The sequence below is a fragment of the Mustela nivalis genome, assembly GCF_964662115.1.
Source record: "Mustela nivalis genome assembly, chromosome: 8".
NCBI lineage: Eukaryota > Metazoa > Chordata > Mammalia > Carnivora > Mustelidae > Mustela > Mustela nivalis.
In genome coordinates, this window is record NC_139027.1 from 73,990,808 (window position 1) to 74,013,998 (window position 23,191).

A 23,191-nucleotide genomic window follows, 5' to 3' on the forward strand; every position below is an offset into this window, starting at 1 on the left:
GGTATTACGCTAGGAAATAAGTCAATCAGAAAAAGATAATTATGATATCCCTGATATGAGGAATTTGAGAGACAAGACAGGATCATAGGTGAAGGGAGGGAAAAAATGAAACAAGATGAAACTAGAGAGGGAAACAAACCACGAGATACTCTTAATCTCAGAACAAACAGGGTTGCTGGAGGGGTGGATGGTGGGAAGAATGGGGTGGCTGAGTGATGAACATAGGGAGGGTATATGCTATGGTAAGAAAAAATAAATAAATAAATGAATAAAAATAAAAAGAACCCCAAACCAGATAAAGACACTATGAGAAATGACAACTACAGGTCAGTATCACTGATGAACATAGATGCAAAAATTTTCAACAAAAGATTTTCAAACAGAATTCAACAAAACATTAAAAAAATCACTCAGCACAATCAAATGGGATTTATTCCCAGGATGTAAAGGTGTTTCAATATTCACAAATCAATGTGATACATCACATTAAAAAGAGAAAGGATAAAAACTGTATGGATCATCTCAATAGATGTAGAAAAAGCATTTGACGAAGGACAAATGACAAAAACTCCATTCATGATAAAAACCTCTCAACATAGTAGGGTTAGAGGAAATATACCTCAACATAATAAAAGCCATATACGAAAAAACCACAGCTAACACCATACTCAATGGTGAAAAATTGATTAACTTTTCCTCTAAGAGCAGGAAAAAGACAAGGATGCTCAATCTCACCATTTTTATTCAACGTAGTGCTAGAAGTCTTAGCCAGACCAATTACATAACAAAAAGAAATAAAAGGCATCCAAATTGGTAAAGATGTGAAACATTCACTATTTGCAGATGACATGATACTTTATATAGAAAGCCCAAAAGACTCCACCAATAAACTATTAGAACTGGTAAGAGAATTTAGTAAAGTTGCAGGATACAAAATTAACATAGAGAAATCCATTGCATTTCTATACACTCATAATGAAGTCGCTAAAAGAAAGAAAACAATCCCATCTACAACTACATCAAAAATAATCAAATACCTAGGAATAAACTTATCACCAAAGAGGTAAAAGACCTATACTTTGAAAACTATAGAACACCAATAATAGAAATTGAAGATGACACAAGTGGTAAAATATTCCCTGCTCAAGGATTAGAAGAACAAATAATGTTAAAATGTCCATATTACCCAAAGCAATTTAAAGATTTAATATAACTCCTATCAAAATACCAGCAATGTTTTTCTTAGAGAACAAATAATACTGACATTTGTATGGAACTACAAAAGACCCTAAATAGCCAAAGCAATCTTGAAAAAGAAAAAGCTGGAGGCATCACAATCCTGGATTGCAAGAGCACAAAGCTACACATATCAAAAAGAATGCTACTGGCACAAAAAAAGACACACAAATCAATAGGACAGAATATAGAGTCCAGAGAAAACCCACACTTTTATAGTCAAATAATCCATGGCACAGGATTATTTTGAGTTGATTATATAGAGTGGGAAAAAGCCTCTTTGACAAATGGTTCCAGGAAAATTGGACAGATACATGCAAGAGAATGAAACTGGTCAACTTTCTCACTATAACAAACATAAACTCAAAAGATGGATTATAGACCTAAATGTTGAGACCTAAAGCTATAAAACACCTGTAAGAAAACAGAGGCAGTAATTTCTTTGACATTGGCCACAGAGACATTTTTTTTAGATCTATCTCCTCTGAAAAGGGAAACAAAAGCAAAATTAAACTATTGGGACTATATCAAAATAAAAAGCTCTGCACAATGAAGGAAACAATGAACAAAATGAAAAGGAAATGCAAATCAAAATCAAGACATCACCTCACACCTGTTAGAATGGCTGGAATCAAAAAGACAAATATCAAGTATTGGTGAAGATGTGAAGAAAAGGGAACCCTTGGGCACTGCTGGTAGGAATGTAAATTGGTGTGGCCACTCTAGAAAATAGTATAGAGGTTTCTCAAAAAATTAGAATTATCATATGATTCAGCAATTCTGGATATATAGCCAAATTCTGGATATATAGCCAAAGAAAACAAAAGCACTAACTCAAAAAGATGTATGCACCCCAATGTTCACTGCAGCATTATTTACAATAGTGAAGATATGGAAGCAAACTCAGTGTCCATCAATGGATAAATGGATAAAGATATAATATATATACATATTACAAATACAAACACACAAGTATGATTCAGCTAGAAAAAGAAAGAGATCTTGCCATTTGTCACAACACGGATGGATGGACTGTGAGTACATTATGCTAAATGAAATAAGTCAGACAGAGAAAGGCAAATACTATATAGCTTCACTTATATGTGGAATCCTAAAACAAAACCCACAAAAAAAAAAAACCCCAAAAACCAAAAAACAAACCAATTTCATAGACGTGAAGAGCAGACTGATTGTTGCCAGAGGTGGGAGATGGGGAAGTGGGCAAAGTGGGAGAAGGGGTCTAAAGATAAAAACCTCCAGTTATAAAATAAATAAAGACATGGGATGTAATATTCAGCATGGTGACTATAGTTAATACTTTACTGTATATCTGAAAATTGCTAAGAGCACAGATCTTAAAAGTCTTCATCATAAATGTTTTTGTAACTGCGTGTTGTGACAGATGATAACTAGACTTACTGTGGTGATCGTTTTTCAATATATACAAATATCAAGTCATTATGTTGTACTCCTAAAACCAAAATAATGTTTGGGTCAATTATATATCAATAAAGCAAAAACAAAACCAAAAAATCCCACAGGTTTAGGTTCCTTTTAAAATATTATGTGGATTTAGTTTTATTTTACCTTCTTGCATTGAAGGAAAACCTATAATGAGAATCAAACCATTTTGTTCACTGATACCTGCATGAAGGACTTTCTTTTTCTGAATCTTTTGATTTGAAAGATCCTCTGGTAAGTACAACGTATTTAGGGATGACATTGGTGTTGACTTGACATCAGAATGAGGTTTTGCACATTTTTCTGGGGTTGAAACCATCGAACAGATTTCTTTTTGATGCCTGTTTTGATTTAGACAAAAAATAGAAGAAAAAAAAAGAGGAATAAGAGGAGAGAGAAAAAGACAAAATTTCCATCAAGAAGGCAGTTAGATCAATAGAATCATGTTGAATGCTACAAACTAAAGGAGGGGGCTTCCTGTCATCTGGTTAATTCAAGAATAATCTTTTTCCCCACCCAAAGCAGAAGTGTGAACAGGGGCCCCGATGTGGAGTCATTAGATACGGCTCACATCACAGTTCTGTTCCTTTCTGGCTGTGTGGACACGGTAAAGTCCCTCAGTCTTTGAACTTCATCCTCCTCCTCCTCTAAAAACTGCAGGAAATTCAGGTATGCACTGACTCTATGGGACTGATGTGAGAATTAACATAAGGGAGAGACAGTTGTAAATCAGAAAGCCTTACGGAAACCCCTTTCTCTAACCAAAGGGTTGAATAGCTAGCTCTTACAAAAGCCAGAGAAGAGAAATCCTTGCCTTGGACCCCTGTGCCAATATCAGATCACAGGAAACCACTCCTGTGAAGATCTGGGGCCAGGAGGTGCCCTAGAAATGCCTGAGAATCCTCCCAGATCTATCTTTTCTGAAGCTCTGAACATAGCAACCACAAAAAGGAAAGTTTCCAGAACAATCTCCTGCTCCAACACTGTAAAGCATGGCCTCCTTCCTTCACCCTCGACCTGACTGCCTACTTTGTAGACCACTCCCAGTGTTCCATAATCATGTACGTCTGTATGCCCCACCACATTGTGCATCTTGTGATGGAAGGGACTGGGTCTGTATTCATCTGTGCATCCCAGTTTGCCTGGAACATGGTATGTACTCCACAATGTTGGGGAAAAAAAAAAAGGAAGGGACTGGAGGAGATTATGCTGAGTGAAATTAACAAAGCAGAGTCAATTATCATATGGTTTCACCTACTTGTGGAGCATAAGGAATAATATGGAGGACATTGGGAAAAGGAAAGGAAAAGTGAATTGGGGGAAATTGGAGGGGGAGACAAACCATAAGACTGTGGACTCTGAGAAACAAACTGAGGGTTTTGGAGGGGAGGTGGTGTTGGGGTTAGGTGAGCCTGGTGGTAGGTACTAAGGAGGGCACGTATTGCATGGAGCACAAACAATGAATCTTGGAACACAAAAAATAAAATTAAATTAAAAAAAAAAAGAAAGGAAGAGTGAGGAGATTGGAGGCTGAAATGTTTTTCCCCTGGTAGAAAGCAAGAACAAGGCAATTTGTTTTTGAGTGTAGTTAAATCAGTGAATTAACTTTTCCTAATCTTTTTTTTTTAAACATTTTTATTTATTTATTTGACAGAGATCACAAGTAGGCAGAGAGGCAGGCAGAGAGAGAGGAGGAAGCAGGCTCTCCACAGAGCAGAGAGCCCGATGTGGGGCTCCATCCCAGAACCCTGGGATCATGACCTGAGCCGAAGGCAGAGGCTTCAACCCACTGAGCCACCCAGGCGCCCCCCCTAATGTTCTAAGGATAGACACATGCTACCTGTAGAACGAGGCATTGAGCTTTATTCTTTATTTATGTTAATTTAGAGCTCTTATTATATAACAGTCATAACCTCGTTTAATCTCCCCAACAACCCTCCGACTACCATTATTCCTATGTTGTAGATCAGGAAACTGAGGCTCCACAAGGTTAAGTAACTCGCCTAAATTTACCCAACATGTAATGGTAGGAAGCCTGGATTAAAACACTTCTCTGCATGACTCCAGAACCTGCCTTATCCAGCCCCTAAAAAAGAAATATAAAAAAAGAATGCATCCACTACTCAATGAATGGCAGATAGAGTCAACTGACTAAGCCAACTTCCAAACAATGGCTGGTAAGGTACAGAGGGTAATTCACACTGAGGTGCTGCCCATTTATTTGACTGTTAGTTTACTTGTGCAAATTCTCTGCATTTAGAAGTTGTATCTGAGCTTTTCCAATACTTTAAAAATAATGTTGTAATAGCTCATTAGGAGATGGCCCAGTATAACATTTATCATTTTTTACTGATTCCATTGCTCGTGCCCTGCTCCCTGCCCATATTAATGCTTAATTTGCTAACAGGAAGACAGTGAATTTTGATGAAGATGAAATCCTGATTGATAAATGTATTTTTTTTTTAAGATTTTGTTCACTTATTTGACAGACAGAGATCACAAGTAGGCAGAGAGGCAGGCAGAGACAGACGGGAAAGCAGGCTCCCTGCTGAGCAGAGAGCCCGATACAGGGCTCGATCCCAGGACCCTGGGATCATGACCTGCACCGAAGGCAGAGGCTTAACCTACTGAGCCACCCAGGTGCCCCTGATAAATGTATTTTTAACTTCTTTTCATTAGCTATCATGCTTTAAAATAAAAAGATATCCTCCTGATAGAGTATTTATATGAAGCTGTGATATTTGAGTATCTGTACAATATTAAGATTTGATACCTTTTCTGAGTGTCACATTGGTTCTGATTTTTGTTTAAAAATTACTAATTAGAGACATATTAGAATATAGGGTAGAAAAAAACCTGAGACATTATCTATCCCAAATCCTACCACCATAGCTGCCATTTTAAAGAGGAAACCAAGACTCATCAATGGACAGATTTGGAGAGAAGTCAGGGATTCACCAACATCACACAGAGTAAAGTCCAGACCCCTGGGCCTCTTAATCCCTGAGTCCGCTCTCCTGCACTACACAGCACTCCTGCTGTGATCTATGACTGTTGGGGTTGGGGGGGCCCATCCACAGAGTGGAGTAAACTGTTAACACTGTTCTAAGTGTCATGCAAAGATTCCAGAACTTACATATAAAGGTAAATATGTGGCCTCCTTAAGCCATATGTTAGATAATTAAATTATTAGATTATGCCTTCTCCTTTCTTAAGAGAAATTCTAACATAATCATGCTATGAGATTCTTTAACCCACTGAGCCACCCAGGCGCCCTATGCTATATGATTCTTTACACTAAAGGAAATCCCAAAAGTACTACAGAAAGAAGAGGTGTCAAGCAGAGTGAGCAGAGCATCTGAGAGGACCCCAGTGATGAGGAAAACAGGGGCTTTGGCACACTCACTTATTGTCCCCTTCCTTTTCTCCATTGTACCACCAATCCATGATTAAGGACTCTGAATAAAGGTCTTGTACCTTCTCCAGGTCACTTTGTCCCTGCTCCATTTCCTTAATTAGAAGAGTCAAATCTTCATTCTGCCAAAATAAGATGTAAATATATTGTAAAATTGTATAAAAGAGTTCAAATTTCAAACATTTCTAACAGAAAGTCAACTATATGAGGAAAAGAAGAATTAAAGGATTTCAGGTCATTCTCATACTATTCCATTTTAATAAACAGCTTTATTGAAATATAACTCATATACAATAAAGCAAATGCATGTGAAGTGTACCATTTGAAAAGCTTTGACATTCCTTTGACTCCTTAATCCCCATCCCCTACTTCACCCATTGCACCCCCCCATCTCCTCTCTGGTAACTACTGGTTTGTTCTCTACAGTTAAGAGTCTGGTTTTTTTGTTTGTTTGGTTGGTTGGTTGGTTGGCCTCCCTCTCTCTTTTTTCCCCTTTGTTCATTTTCTTCTTAAACTCCACATATGAGTGAAATTATACGGTATTTGTCATTCTCTGACAGACTTCTTTCACTTAGCATAATACTCTTTAGCTCCATGCACGTCACTGCAAATGGCAAGATTTCATTCTTTTTTATGGCTGAATTAAATTCCACATCTTCTTTATCCATTCATCAGTTGATGGACTCTTAGGCTATTAATCTGTAATGAATTAATCTGTAATTCAGCTATTATAGCCAAGGCTTTTAAATCAGCTGAGGTTTATCACCTGTTGTATAGCCTATCTTAATAAGTATACCATGAACACTAGAAAAAAGTTTGTATTTGGCTGTTGTGGGGAGTATTTTATCTGTGGCAATTAGATCTTGTTGGTTGTGCTGTTTAGATCTTCTCTGTCTTGCTGATTTTGCATCTAGTAGTTTCTGTCATTTGCTGGGAGAGATGTATTGAAGTCTACAAGTATAATCTTGTATTTTTCTATTTCTCCTTTCAATTGGGGTAATTATATCATTTACATTTAAAGTAATTATTGATGTGTTAAAGTTCGGTTATTTTATTATTTGTTTTCTACTTGTTTCATTGGTCTTGCTCCTCTGTTTCTTTCCTGCCTTCCTTCAGGTTACTTGAACTTTTAAAAAAATAATTCTATCTCGATTTATTTGCAGTGTTTTTGAGTATATCTCTTTATATTGTTTTCATAATGGTTTCTCTGAGTATGGACAGCATATGAGTGAGATTTTTAACCGTCTACTAGCATTAACATTTTTCTATTTCAAGGAAAATATGGAAACCTCACTTCCACTTAGGTCCTTTTACCTTCTTTACTTTTAAATTATCACTGTCTTGAATATCACAGAGTGCCATAATTTTTATTTCAATCACTGAATGTGATTTCATGAGGAAAAGGACACTTATTACATCTACTCATATTTTTGCTTTTTCTCCCTTCTTCCATGATGCTCCACAATTTCTTATTTTTCTATTTCCTTTTGCCTGAAGAACTTCCTGTAGCCAATAAAAGAGTAGGGCTTCTAGCAACAAATTCTTTTAATTTTTATTTCTCTGAGAATATTTTTATTTCCTCTTCATTCCTGAAGGATAGTTTTGTCCAAAATATGTGGTCAATGGTTCTTTTCTTCCCACACTTGAAAAATATTGTGCCACTTTTCTGGCCTCCTTGGTAAAATCCACTCTCAATTTGATGTCATTTCTTTGGGCTATTTTAAAGACTTTGTCTTCAATTTTTTTTAAAAAAAATTTTATTGTGTTATGTTAGTCACCATACAGTACATCATTAATTTTTGATGTACTGTTCCATGATTCACTGTTTTCATATAACACCCAGTGCTCCATGCTGTACATGCCCTCCTTAATATCCACCACCAGGCTCACCCATTCCCCCACCATTTCCCCTCTAAAACCCTCAGTTGGTTTCTCGAAGTCCACAGTCTCTCATGGTTCCTCTCTCCCTCCAATTTCCCCCCTCTTCACTTTTCCTTTCCTTCTCCTAATGTCCTCCATGCTATTCCTTATATTCTACAAGTAGGTGAAACCATATGATAATTGACTTTCTCTGCTTGACTTATTTCACTCAGCATAATCTCCTCCAGTTGATGCATGTTGTATGCATGCATAAGTTCCTCCACCCATGTTGATGCAAAAGTTGGGTACTCATCCTTTAGGATGGCTGAGTAATATTCCATTGTATATATGGACCACATCTTCTTTATCCATTCATCTGCAGAAAGAGCCAAGATGCCCTTCAACAGAAAAATGTCTTTGATTTTTGAATGTTGAAACATAGTGTGTCTTGGCATGGATTTCTTTGGGTTTATCCTCTTTGGAGTTTACTCAGCTTCTTCAATCTGTATGTTTTTATCCTTCACCAAATTTGAGGAGTGTTCAGTTATTTTTCCATGTAGTCTTTCAGCTCCCCTTTCTTTCTTCTCTCTGGGGAACTCCAATGATACTAATGTTGGATCTTCAGTTATTGTCCTATAGGTCCCCATGGTTCTGGCTTCTTTTGTTGTTGTTGTTGTTGTTTTTCAGTATATTCTCTCCATTGTTCAGACTGGCTAAATTCTATTGTCAGACCTCAAGTTCACTGGTAAAATCAAGTCATTTCTACTCTCACCATTGAGCCCACCCAGTGGGTTTACTTGCTATTATAGCTTCCAGTTCTGTAATATCAACTTGGAAATTTTTATAACTTCTACATCTTCACTGATATTTTCTATTTGCTCATTTGTCTCCATATAACTTATAATTGATTGCTGAAGCATTTTTATGTAGGTTCTTTAAAATCTTGATCAAGTAATTCCAACATCTAATTCATCTATCTCAGTGTTGGGATCATGTGATGGTCTCGTCTTGTTTAAGTTGTGATTTTACTGTTTCTTGGTATGATGAGTGATTTTTTTACTGCATCCTGAACATTCTAGCTATATTGCATTATGAGAGTCTGGGTTCTATTTTTGTTGTTGTTGTTTTGTTCTGTTATATGTATTTTTAAAATTTTTTTTTAATTTTCAGCATAACAGTATTCATTATTTTTGCACCACACCCAGTGCTCCATGCAATCCGTGCCCTCTATAATACCCACCACCTGGTACCCCGACCTCCCACTCCCCACCCCTTCAAAACCCTCAGATTGTTTTTCAGAGTCCATAGTCTCTCATGATTCACCTCCCCTTCCAATTTCCCCAACTCCCTTCTCCTAACTCCCCTTGTCCTCCATGCTATTTGTTATGCTCTACAAATAAGTGAAACCATATGATAATTGACTCTCTCTGCTTGACTTATTTCACTCAGCATAATCTCTTCCAGTCCCAACCATGTTGCTACAAAAGTTGGGTATTCGTCCTTTCTGATGGAGGCATAATACTCCATAGTGTATATGGACCACATCTTCCTTATCCATTCGTCCGTTGAAGGGCATCTTGGTTCTTTCCATAGTTTGGCAACCGTGGCCATTGCTGCTATAAACACTGGGGGTACAGGGCGCCTGGGTGGCTCAGTGGGTTAAGCTGCTGCCTTCGGCTCGGGTCATGATCTCAGGGTCCTGGGATCGAGTCCCGCATCGGGCTCTCTGCTCAGCAGGGAGCCTGCTTCCTCCTCTCTCTCTCTCTCTGCCTGCCTCTCTGCCTACTTGTGATCTCTCTCTGTCAAATAAATAAATAAAACCTTAAAAAAAATTGGGGGTACAGATGGCCCTTCTTTTCACAACATCTGTATCTTTGGGGTAAATACCCAGGAGTGCAATGGCAGGGTCATAGGGAAGTTCTATTTTTAATTTCTTGAGGAATCTCCACACTGTTCTCCAAAGAGGCTGCACCAACTTGCATTCCCACCAACAGTGTAAGAGGGTTTCCCTTATTCCACATCCTTTCCAACACATGTTGTTTCCTGTCTTGCTAATTTTGGCCATTCTAACTGGTGTAAGATGATAACTCAATGTAGTTTTAATTTGAATCTCCCTGATGGCTGGTGATGATGAACATTTTTTCATGTGTCTGATAGCCATTTGTATGTCTTTATTAGAGAAGTGTCTGTCCATGTCTTCTGCCCATTTTTTGATATGATTGCTGTTTTTTATGTGTTGAGTTTGAGGAGTTCATTATAGATCCTGGATATCAACTTTTTGTCTATACTGTCATTTGCAAATATCTTCTCCCATTCCATGGGTTGCCTCTTTGTTTTCTTGACTATTTCCTTGGCTGTGCAGAAGTTTTTGATTTTGATGAAGTCCCAAAAGTTCATCTTCGCTTTTGTTTCCTTTGCCTTTGGAGACATATCTTGAAAGAAGTTGCTGTGGCTGATATTGAAGAGATTACTGCCTATGTTCTCCTCTAGGATTCTGATGGATTCCTGTCTCACGTTGGGTTCTATTTTAAAGCTTTTATTTTAGCTTGCAGTAACCCTGTTTAAATTTAGCATGTGAGACTTTAGTCCTACTTTTGTGGGCTCTTGCTCCAATGGCAATTTAATTTTCAGAGACTTTTTTATATTATTTTGGTCTTCTTTCAATTTGGTGTTGCTGGGGCTCCCACTAGTCTCTGCTGGTGCTGTCTGAGCAGGGAAAAGGAGTTTCCCCTAGTCAGACTGCCAGGTGTTTCTTGGTGCCTCTACAACTAGTGACCTGTGTCACTAGGTAGCTTAGGAGGCATAGGAAGACAGTTTTCCTGGAATGAACCCCTTGCTCTGGCTGAGGTCTTCTTGCCTATTCTTCCCATACACTCTGATGCCTCTGTGCAGAGAAGAGTCTCAGATCTGTGGGGGAAAAGAGGCTTCCAAGACTAGGCCACTTGTGGCTGTGTTTCTTTGGCTAGTCTTGACCACCTATTCCAGTGAACCTGTTTTTCTAGTATACTTTTTAAAACGTTTGGGGACTCTTGCAGCTATATTTTACTTTCTTTGGGGCACAACTGTGTATCTAGTGGATTTTTTTTCCAGTTATTTTCATCAAGGCAGGCTGCGACAGTGTCAGGAGTTCAGGAATTGGAAGTTCAGTTCTCTTTATGTAGGCCAGTAATCTCTACTTTGTTCACAGTGAGAGATCCTAAGGGTAGGGAATCAGAGTACAGAGTAGCCCCAGATAGCACTGCCTCCTTTGGTCTTAATGTTCCTGAATGGGGGGTGAGAATCAGCTCTCCACTCAGAAAGGACCACAGTGGGGGTTACTCCCCTTTCACACTTCATTTATTTTTATTCTGTTGGGTGTTAATGGAGGCTCAGCACCCTATCGACCCTCATTGGCTTCAGGGACAGGGGGAAAGTGGAGCATTGTCTATCTGTAACTCACAATTCCTTTTTCTTTTTCACTGATGTTGAGTGTTTGTGGAAGTTCATCTCGTTGCTGAGTCCCACTGAGATGAGGGCTGAAGCAAAGTACAGTAGTGACTGGACCATCCTCACATTGCTTTGTTAAGTCTTAGACATGCCTGGTGGGATAGAGACCCAGTTTGCCACTGGACTCCATGGTGGGAGAATCAGAGCACTACTGTCTTCCACTGGAGAGGGGATGGACAATAAGCTTCCTTCTCAATCTTCTGATACTATCCTAGCATGGGAGTTAGAACACCACCTACTCTATCAGGGTCTGGAAAATCAGCTTTCCATTCAGCCCTACTCACACTACTCTGACAGTGAAGGCTGGAAGATTAGCACTCTGGTCAGTTCCTTGATACCACCTGGCAGAGGGATCAGAGCACCATCGCTTACTTCCCAGTAGTGTGGAAAATCAGCTCTTTGTTCAGTTCCACTCAAATCTCAGGGAAAGCGGTGCAGTTTTCCCATTGTTATATGGCTGGATTATGGCAGATATTGTTTAAAAGGTTTTCTGGGGCACCTGAGTGGCTCAGTGGGTTAAGCCTCTGCCTTCGTCTCAGGTCATGGTCTCAGGGTCCTGAGAATGAGCCCTGCATTGGGCTCTCTGCTCAGTGGGGAGCCTGCTCCCCCCACCCCTCTCTGCCTGCCTCTCTGCCTACTTGTGATCTCTCTGTCAAATAAATAAATAAAAATCTAAAAAAAGAAAACAAAAATGGTTTTCTGTTTTTAGGTCACCTTCTTCCCAGTCCTTTGACTAGAGAGAATAAGCTTTCCTTGGGTCATTTTTTTTTGGTCTGTGTCTATTACAGATTCCAGATTGGAGGGTTCAGCAGTGCCCTCTCTGGGATATATGGAAGGCATTAACAAATCCCCCAAGACTTATTGTCATATAATCCTTAAGTTCTGAGGCCCCCAGGAAGTCCTCCTTCTTCTTTTCACCTTTCAGAGTATTCTTATGCTTATTTGTTGTGTTATGTCCAGGACATTTTTTAGTTTAAAGTGTAGGACCTAGGAGGAATGGGACTATACCTTTGTTGTGGGAACTGGAAGTCCCTCCAGTAATTTACCTTATAATTATATGCAAATAACAAGAGGAAAAAAGCCTTACTTATCTACCTATGCATTTACCATGTAGCTATCCTCCGGTTTTCATTCCTTAGTGTATATCTGTATTTCCATCTGATATGCTTTTCCTTCTACCTGAAGTACTCGCTTTAACATTTCTTATACTGCAGGTTTATTGGTGACGAGTTCTTTCATTTTTTGTGTATCTCTGAAGTCTTCATTCCACTCCCTTTTTGAAAGATATTTTCAGGGTATAGATTCTACACAGAGCCTTTTTGTCTTCCAGTACTTTAAAAATATCATTCCGCTATAATTCCACATGCATTGTTTCTGATGAGAAATATGCTGCTAGTCTTCCCTGTGTTCCTCTGTACCCATTTGTCTTCTTTCACCCTATTCGCTTAAGACTTTTCTCTTGTCATTACTTCTGAGAAGTTTAATTCTGATATGACTTGGTGTGATTTTCTTCATGTTTCTTGTGCTTGGCATTCATTGTGTTTCTTGGGTCTGTGGGTTTATAGTTTCCAACCAAACTGGAAAAATTCTGGCACTATTGTTTCAATTACGTATTTACTAGCCTTCCTGAATTTTTCCATGGCTCATTTATGCCCTATTTTCTGCGGTTTTGTTTGCTTGTTTATTGCTTTAATTCTCTTCTCTGTGTTACATTTTGGATAGTTTCTATTGCTGCCTTGCAGTTTACTAGTGTTTTGTTCTGCAATGTCTTACCTGTTGTTCCTCATATTCCATGTATTTTTTTACCTCATATATTTTAGTTATCACCTCTAAAATTTTTATTTGTGACTTACTTATATCTTTCATGTCTCTTCCTTTTTGAACACAGCAAACACAGCTACAATAACTGTTTTAATGCTCTAATACTAACATCTGAGTCAGCTATGCATATGTTTTAATTTTTCTGTTTGCTTTTTCTCATTATGGACCTTATTTTCCTGCTTCTTTATATACCTGGTACTATTTGATTGGATGTCAGAAATAGTCAATTTACTTTTTTGGGTAATGGATATTTTTGCTTTCTTATATTTATTCTTGGGGTTTGTTCAGGGATGCAGGATATAGTTTGAGTCTGTCAGGTCTTCATTTAAGGTTTTCTAAGCAGACCTGGGGCAGCATTTGGTTGTCCCTACTCCTGAGGCAAGACCCTTCTTTATACTCTACCTAATGCCTACTGGATGATGAGGTTTTCCAGTCTAGCTGGTGGGGTTATAGTCACTATTCCGTGCTCTGTTGTAAGCTCAGAGAGGTCATTGTTCCCTCAATCCTTTCAAATGATTCATTCCCCAGACTCTGGTAGTTTCTTCAAATATAAGCACTGATTGATATTCTGGCCTGTCCTGGATTTAAAGTGACTCCACAGGACAGACAATAAGACCAAAAAAAGTTCTCTAGAAGGGAAATCTTGAAATGTATTTCCTCGGGCCAAGATTAAAGGACTGGAGAATATAATTTTATTTACTTTCTCCCATCAGCCTATTGGAATGAAATGCTTTATCAGATGGTCCCAAGGTTATACAGTCTGAGAGGTCAGGAAACAACTACCTAGGATCTGAATTTTTCTTAAGTTTCCCACAAATCCCTGTAAACAGCTGTGGTTAACAAACTACAGGTAGGGACCTTCTGGTAATGCTTGTTAAAAACACAGATTCCTAAATTTGGCAAAATGTTGATAATTATTGAATCTGATAATGGGTATATGGGGTGGGGTCCACATACTCTTCTACTTTCGAGTATGTTTGAAACTTTCCATAATAAAAAAAAAAAAAACCTAGAGGAAAAACAAAATATATTAAGATTCCTGTGCCTCTATGCCTAAAGCCTAATTTAGCAGCTCTGAAGTATGACCCAGGAATCTGCATTTTCATAAATGCCTTAGTTCAGATGGTCCTTGGACCACATTTTGTAGTACACACTTGGGTGATTTCATTTGCTCAACTTGTCTTTATGGTAGCAATTTTCTCAATTAAGTTATTGTCCACTGGCCTCCAGTCTGTAATGCCCAAATTAATGAATACTCTCTTATATTAAGATCTTACCTGAACAATCCCTGGAAGACACAGATCCTTACAGCCAAAATTATAAAAATGGAACTCTCCCCCAGTCAAAGAAGCAAGCTCACTCAAAAATCCATTTGCAATCTCATCATTGTAATTGAAGGAGATGGTGTAAATAGGAATTTTCTGAAAAACTTTGACTTGGTCTATAACCATTTCAGGTGGCTGAAATGATACATTTTGAGGGGGAAACAGGGAGATGGAAAGTGAGAAGAAAAGAAAGAAAAAATAAAAATGTGAAAATCCTTAGTATTTGCTATAGATTGTGAGATTCTCAACTAGTAATTCCTTATACAGTGATGAATGGCTTCTTGGAAAGGTATCAATTCAATTCAATAAACAAAGCAAACACTGCCAGATGGTGAGAGTATGAAGACCAATGACTCAGCCCTTGCCTCTACAGGCTCACAATTTGGTACAGAAACAATTCTTGAAGAAAGATGTGACTAACCAAATCACCATTAAGTGCACCTGAGCCTAGAGTTCATGCTTTTAAAGTGCTGAGCTATACTTTAGAGCACTGAAAGCATCAGTGGAAAACATGGCTATTGGGATTCTACAGAGTGAAGCTACTGGATCTCAATATGGCTTCCCAAGCATCTACTTGAAAAGAGCATTTTCCAGCTTCAGGTAGATGATGGTCATTGTGTCTCCCAAGTGAAAGAAGAGAGAATTATTAAGGCACTCTGCTGTGAGTATAACATAGCAGTTAATAATCCTCACAACAATACTGTGAGGTAGTTAGAAAGATGGATAGTTGACTACTAATATAAATTCCTCTCATCCTTTTTTACTGTCAGAACCCTGGTTTTCTTTTCATGACAGCAATGTGCCTAGTTTAAAACAAACAAACAATACACACATAAAAACTCATCTTCTGACCCTCTTTTGCATCTAGAATTAGCCATCTGACCCAGTTCTATCCACTGAAATATAGGCAGAAGTCCCAGGGAAGATATTCCTTTTCTCTAATAAAAAGGCAAAGATTTAGCAACAATGACAACAACAAATCTAATGTCCTTCCCCTTCCCATCCTCCATCCCGCTGGAAAATAGACACTGCCTAGAGATAGAGTAGCCATTTTGCAACAAGGAGGATAGAAATTATAAACAAAGATGGTGGAGAATGAACATAAAAAGAAGGTTATTTTCTTGGAGACCTCTTGAGTAGCTCTAGAACCTAGACTACCTATGCTGGGCTTCTTATTCATAGGACTATAAATCTCTCCATTGTTTCAGCCATCATTTGTCTGCTCCTCTACTTTTATCCCCAGTAATACACAACTTTACTTGGCCCAGTAGTTAAAGGCCCCACATACAGAAGGAGAAACTGATGGATAGTTGACTACTATCATTGTAATTGAAGGAGATGGTGTAAATAGGAATTTTCTGAAAAACTTTGACTTGGTCTATAACCATTTCAGGTGGCTGAAATGATACATTTTGAGGGGGAAACAGGGAGATGGAAAGTGAGAAGAAAAGAAAGAAAAAATAAAAATGTGAAAATTTTTGTAGTACACACTCTTAAGCTCTTAAGCCATAAGTCTGGAATTCAAGCTCTTAAGCCATAAGTCTGGAATTCAAAGCCAATTTTTAGTATCAGAAGCAATGCCAGACTGTTTGTTCCCGTCATTTGCAATAAAATAGTCTCTTGGTAAGGACTCTCAAGTAATGTTTATATCACCTAACCGTCAGGAAAGAAGAACTGATTAATTCCCCTGCCGTCTCTCCACCACACCATCAGCCGAGAGTTCTCAGCCAAGAACCTTCAGAAACTGCCTCTGATTGGCCTGCCCCCATTTCCTCTACATTTCTCAGTGCCAGGAGACCCTCTTTGATTAACCCAACTTGCTGGCTCCTTCATCCAGTTCCATTGTCCACTTATAGTTTCTATCATTTGGCCTTTAACCCTTCCTATATTTGGGTTATGTGTCCTGGAAAGGCAGAGTGAAAAGGGAGACACACCACTGGCTGGCCTTGTGCAGCTCACACACTGCCCAGAAAGTGGTTGGTTAAGTGGTTCCCCAGGTTCTGGTCTCATTCTAGCCACCACTTACACACAGCTTCAGTCTCTGTGTCTGGCTCCAGCATTGAGACTGGCCCTACCCCTAAGCCCACCTCCACCTCTCATCCTTTTTCTCTCCTCTCCCCTCTGGACATCAGCTGTTTTCTTTCTTTCTTATTTTTTTAAATGTTCATTTAGCCAGCATATAGTACATCAATAGTTTTTGATGTAGTGTTCAATGATTCATTAGTTGCCTGTAACACCCAGTGCTCATCAGAACACATGCTTCTAACCAAATCGTAACCTAAATGAGCTGACCCCAACCAGCTTGTCAAATGCAAGCCGCCTCCTCTTCATTCAGTTTAGCTTCTATTTCTGAATACCTACTATGTATTGAGCACTAAGAGCTCTGCTCGTGCTGTCCACCTCTATCCTCTCTATAACCCTCTGAGGTGGGTGCTATTATTGTCCTTGTTTCTTACCAGCGAATCCTGGCCACTGCCCCTGATACCAGACTGGAGATACTAGCTCTAAATTCTGCTAATTTTATAGCCTTTAAGCCAGGAACTATTCTTATACTGACTTAGAGCTGAGATATTTGGAAAGGGAAAGAAATTAACATTGATTTAATATTGACTGTGGGTGCCAGGTACTGTGGGTAGCATTTTCATCTGTTCATATGCTGCCTGACATTACTTCATATATTTATTCATTCATTGCCTATCTCCCTATAAAACACAAGCTTCTCTGAAGACAGGCACCTTGTTCATCTTGCTTACTACTGTATCCCAGACTGATAGCAGTGCCTGGCATATACAAGGTACTCAATAAACACCTGTGGAATGCATTCATGGGGAATGTCATGGGACATCATACTCCAAGCAAATTTGTGAGTAGGGAGTATTGGTTTTGAGCCACAGATGAGGAAATTCACAGTAGAGAACTTGCCCGAGGTCATTCAGATGAACCGTGCTGGGGTGAACTTCCAGCAGAGGTCTCTAGCTCCAAAACCATTTCTACCATTCCATACAGCCAGAGAGCACCCAGGCATGAAAAAGCCTGTTAGTGTATCACAGTGAGCCTCCCACATGCATCCAGCCTTAGGTAGTGTTTTCTAAACTGACATGATGTTCTCATACCCCGTGGTGTTAGAGAGCTGCACAGACAGTGGGGTTGTTGCACAAGCTCAATACCTACAGGGTAAAAGAGCCATTCCTGACCTCCTGCCTGTACCCCCTGCCCCCATGGATTCCTCTCCCTGGTTTATGCCTTCACAGCTCTGAAGAGGAGGCTCAGAACATGGAAGAAAACCTGTTACGACAGCAGCCTTTGCTGATCCTGATTCCTCTAGTCACTTACTCTAGGAGCTTTGTTACTAGAAAGTAGTGGGCCTTCTCCTTGTGTAACTCCTAGACCACATTGAGGAAACCTTTCTCAGCCCAGGACTCCTTCATATGTTCCCCACAGAAGTCCCTTCCATCCCTAAATGAGGTCAAGCAGCATGCCTGAGAGACTCTTCCCAGTTCCCTCTTCTCTGAATCTGAACAAATGTGCATTTTCACTTTCTAAACAATGTGACCCTTTCACCACAAATGTCAACTTGGGGTGGGAAGAGAGGCAGGGATAGGTCCCCCTAACTCCTCTAACTTCTGAAGGAGATTTGTCTGCACAGTGGCTCATCCTGTTTCTTCTCTGAGCTCCCCACCCCTCGCACAGCTCATGTTAGGCTTTCCCCACTCATTTGTGTTTAGAACAGCACAGAAGCCTTCCTCAACCTCATTGTCTTGAGTCCTGCCAGGATAAGTTCCTAACTTCAAAGAAGCCCCAGAATGCAGCACTGTGCTGGGCTGTGTCCATTCATACCTAGAGATGCCCACCAAAGGACACCTAGCAATTCTATTTTAATGACAACTAATATTATTAGAATTCTTTTAACTTGATTAATTTAAGACTTGTCTTGCTATATAATTCTTCCCTGGACATTTAATAAACAAAAGTAAGCTGGTTATCTATGGAATTAAATCCTGAACCTCATTTTGGTGTGTCCTTTCAAGCAGAAAATTCTGCTGAGTATTGGGAATAAGAGCACCAGCCTTAACATATTCAGATCCTACAAAGTCAGTGACAAGTTCAAAAAAGAAATAGAGATTGAGTGATATGTGTTAATGTCCTCCACACAGAACATGAATATCAAATACTCATTTGCTTTTTGGAGAGAATCTGAGGGACCATGCAGAAAAAATGGACTGCACAGGAGAAAAGGCAGATATGAACACAAAATGCCTAACTAGGAGTTTATAAATTACTTTTCAGGTGGCCTGGATATTTCTGATTCTGATTATCATCTGTTTCCATAAATCTTCTGGTGAAGTTTCCATAGTTCTCCTCTGGTGAAAGCTAGGGAGGGCTCTTCTCCCAGAGAAATGTACAAGTACATTTTGTATATACTCTCGGGAGATTCCAGACCCTCTGAAATACATGGTGGACTGTGAATCAAGAATCCTTCCCAATACACAGCTATAGGAGTATTACTTGGTCCATCCCTTTTGGGGGACTATTTAGCAGTACCTCTCAAAATGCATACCTTTGGACTAAGCCTACTTCTCAGAATTTATGCTACAGATAAACATATACAAAACACATGTGCATAGTTATTTTTGAGACATAGTGTATAACAGAAAGACTGAAAACAACCTCAGTGACCATCTCTAGGAATCCTAGGCAGCTATAAAAAATGAGGAAGTTCTTTATATATTAAGCAACTTCCAAGTCATATTGTTTTATAAATAAAGGTGCAATATAATGTGTGTAATACACCATCATTTATATATTTATAAAAGAGAGTATATAAAAATACATTTCTGTTTGCATAACAGTTTCTGAAAGAAGATCTAAGAAACTGGTAACAGACATTGCCTCTTAGCTAGTGAACAGGACGTTGGAGAGAGAATCTTCTCTGCATACCCTTTTGTACCTTTGTAATTTATACCATGTGAATGTATTACTATTCAAAAATTAAATAAAATTAACTTCCAAGTTAGAAGTTATATTGAATCTATATAATGGAATATGATACAGTCATTGAGAATGATGTTTTGGAAGAATTTCTCATGACTTGCAAAAAAATGCATATATTAGATGAAACAAGGGAGAACACAAAACTGAATTATGAGTGAGTTAAACTTTCTTCCTTTTTATGCTCATATGCTGATCTATATTTTGTAACTGACCTATAGTGCAAACAGTAAAATCAGTAAGAGTTTATTAAAAAAGTAAAGACCCCTTGTACAAATGACTTTCAAATCAGAATCCCTACCCCCATCCTTCCCAAACACCAGCCCCTTATTTCAAGAGGTCTCTGGACATCCTTGAACTACAGGTACTCAAAGCTGACTTCGTTCACCAGGAACTCCCAAACACTATTTCTTCTTTAAGTTTAAATTTAAATCAGTTACTAACATATTGTTATAAACTACAAATCAATCACATTGTGATTCCATTTTCTCTTTCTCCCATCTTCTCCTCTCTCTGTCCTCCTCTGTTCCCAAACTGGTCACCAAGTCCTTTGATGTTACTCTATTATCTCATCTCTGAGGAGAGTCCTCTCTTCCACATTTCTGTTTCCTACCTGATGTGGGCCCTCACTAACTCCCATCAAGATTTAGTCTTTCCCTTGCACTCCTGAGGCACATTTCTGAAGTACAGGTGAATGGGACCACCTGCCCTGCTGAGTGCCACCCCCCAGCCCTTACTGTGGTAAAGCCCACCCACTCATTCCAGGTGGCCATCAAGGATTATTTCCTCCAACCGAACCTTCCAGCCTCAACCCCAACACTCTTCTGTCATTGTCCTTGCTCTCAGATTGCTTCTCTGAGCAGTCCACATATTTCCACACCTCTGTTTCTTCTGCCCAGGATACTAGTCATCTCCTCTGTTTAGAAAATCCCTTCTCCTCTTTCCAGACACAGATCAAATGTCCCCTCCTCAGTGGAACCTTCCCCAACCTTCTCCCCATCTTGTACAGCAGCTCTGTTCTCAGACATCTCACAGCACAGACAGCCCCACACCCTGTGTCAGATCAGAGTTAACCACACATGTCTAGCATATCCTCTGAAGTGTAAATGCCCTTAAGGCAGGGGTAAGATACCATTCATGCTTGTAGCCTCAAACCTTGGCACCACACAAGGAACATAAGCAAGGCACAATAAATTGCTTTTGAACAGAAAGCATAATGAAGTTGATAGGAAAATCATTCAAAATAAAACTTCACTTTACAAAAATACAAAATTCACTTTACATATAACTTCTCTGCCATAAATCTCATGCTGTAATAAAATCCAGTTGCTTTACTATTTAAGCCTTGGACCATCTGACGCAGGATATTTTACAATACTTGCCTAGCACTCTTCACATGCAAACATCTCACAACGAAGGATGCAAGTTGATACTAATTCACTTAAGCGGTTAATTTACATTGTACTGGCCTGCAAATCCCTATGTTTATTCAATGCCCACAGCATTAGTCTTCCATTCACAAAGCTCAAAAGAAGATGAACAGACTCCACTAAAACTTTTCAAATATTTTCCAGTTAGGCTAAGCAAAACAAAGAACATTTCACTAGAAAGGCATGCTTTTGTTTGAATGATTACGAAGTTAAAATTAGGGGTAAAACCAAGGACATTGTGCAGTGACATGTTTAGATTTGGAGTCCCCAGAGGAAAAAAAAAATCAAAAAGAATCTCCTTACTCTTAGTTTGTAACAAAATATACACCAGTCCTCACTGGAAAGGTGGAGATCTCCTTTCATGGGGTTGGTCTCCAGGCCTGTGGGTGTGTGGCGCCTCAAGACAACACTTGATGTCACATAAATTCCCCTCTGCATTTCAGCAGACAAAGGCATTCCTCAGTGTATTTTTTCACCTCAGTTCTGGGTCCCTAGGCTAAGGAAACATCTTTCAACAGTTTTTCAAGCTGTTTCAAGCAGTTGAAAATGTCCCTCAAACCCATTCTCGGCATTTACTTTCAGAGCACTGGTGAATCCCTTTCTGTTCCCAACCTTGGTAAGTACCTGATCAGGTCTCCCATCTGTCAAAAGGTAGATTACTTGTGTTTCTTCATCAGCAAAAGCAATTTGCAAGGCATGCAGGGTGTTTGTGGAACTTCCAATCTACAAAGGAGACAGAGAGAGGTACTTGAATCTCCAGAAAACTCTCACAAACAAGTTATTTTCTGCTTCCAAATAAATAAATAAATAAATAAATAAAAGAAAAATGCCTGTGAAATAAAGATAAAATTATATTGAAGTAATAATTTAAACCCAGTAATTCCAAGGAGCCAAATCCTTGGGCATGCCATAAAAGCCTCTATCCAGACAATTCCAGGGCTACTAGAAGCCAGGACTATGGACTTCCTGTCCTGATGACATAGTTCTTTTTTTTTTTTTTTAAGATTTTATTTATTTATTTGACAGAGAGAAATCACAAGTAGATGGAGAGGCAGGCAGAGAGAGAGAGAGAGGGAGAGAGAGGGAAGCAGGCTCCCTGCCAAGCAGAGAGCCCGATGCGGGACTCGATCCCAGGACCCTGAGATCATGACCTGAGCCGAAGGCAGCGGCTTAACCCACTGAGCCACCCAGGCGCCCCAGATGACATAGTTCTTAATGTAACTATCTTTGTAAGGCACTAAGTCAGTTACTGTTCATGCGGCTGTCAACAGTTTAAACATACAGTTTGAATACAAGCCTGGCAAGACAGACCAGGATTTATTCAAATGTGAGCATTGTAACATCAGCCATCTGGGGTATAGCAAGGAAACTGTTTAAGTTTTTAAAACTCCTGCAGTTTCTGCCCAGGGATACAGAGTGCTGGCCAGAGTGTCACTGTCAAACTTATAACAAAAAGAAGCCAGATGAACAATAACACATCATTGCCTTTTGTTACACTCCTCACAGTGCTTAGGTCACAGGGTGACCAGCTGGCCCCAAGTGTGAGGAGAGACAGACGTGTGCAGGGACCAGTGAGGTGTAAGCACAGGCTCCTAGGACGAGATGCAGGGGACATTAGGTCAGAAGAGCTTGCCTGGGGTGATTGGTGAACTGGTGGAGGCTAGCTAGCTATATACTGGTGAGAAGGTAAAGGTCTGCAGGCCACAGGTAGAGGGGAAATCTGCATTCTCTTGAAGGCAGTTTCACCACAAAGCCCACAGGCGCTCACAGAAAAGATTGGCCCAAGAAAGTCTCCTTCATGGAGCAGAACTGGGGAAGAAGAGTTACACAGGAACCCTTGTGCTCCATCTCACCTTCAGAATAAAAGCTCTAATGAGTGAATGTGTGGGAGGAGGGAGGCAGGGGGGAGAGAGGCAACAAACACAGTCAGCCTTAGGGCTCTGGTGAAAATCCAGGGCAGAGGAGGGAAGGAAAGGGGGAAAAACCAAATACTCCACACCTGGAAAAGGAGCCAGGCTAGATGCTGGGCTCGGAACTACTAAGTGGGACAGACCCCTGAGCCTCTGAGACTGCAGTCCCCCTAAAATGAAGGCTCAGAGAACACACACCCCACCCTTCCCCTACAAACACTGACCAGCAAGGAACACATAAAGAGACAGACTCTGTCT

At 39.6% G+C, this 23,191-nt stretch overlaps 1 protein-coding gene across 1 annotated transcript in view; it reads right to left on the reverse strand.

Annotated features, from left to right (window-relative positions):
- Positions 1-23,191, reverse strand: part of VWA3B (von Willebrand factor A domain containing 3B) — a 234,686-nt gene that overhangs the window by 86,196 nt on the left and 125,299 nt on the right. Inside the window, exons 13-16 of the mRNA XM_082746748.1 lie at positions 21,648-21,746; positions 14,557-14,739; positions 6,104-6,234; positions 2,881-3,038 (exon numbers count right to left, since the gene is read on the reverse strand). Coding sequence (XP_082602874.1) covers positions 2,881-3,038; positions 6,104-6,234; positions 14,557-14,739; positions 21,648-21,746 — 571 coding nt within the window. The remainder of the gene's footprint in view (positions 1-2,880; positions 3,039-6,103; positions 6,235-14,556; positions 14,740-21,647; positions 21,747-23,191) is intronic.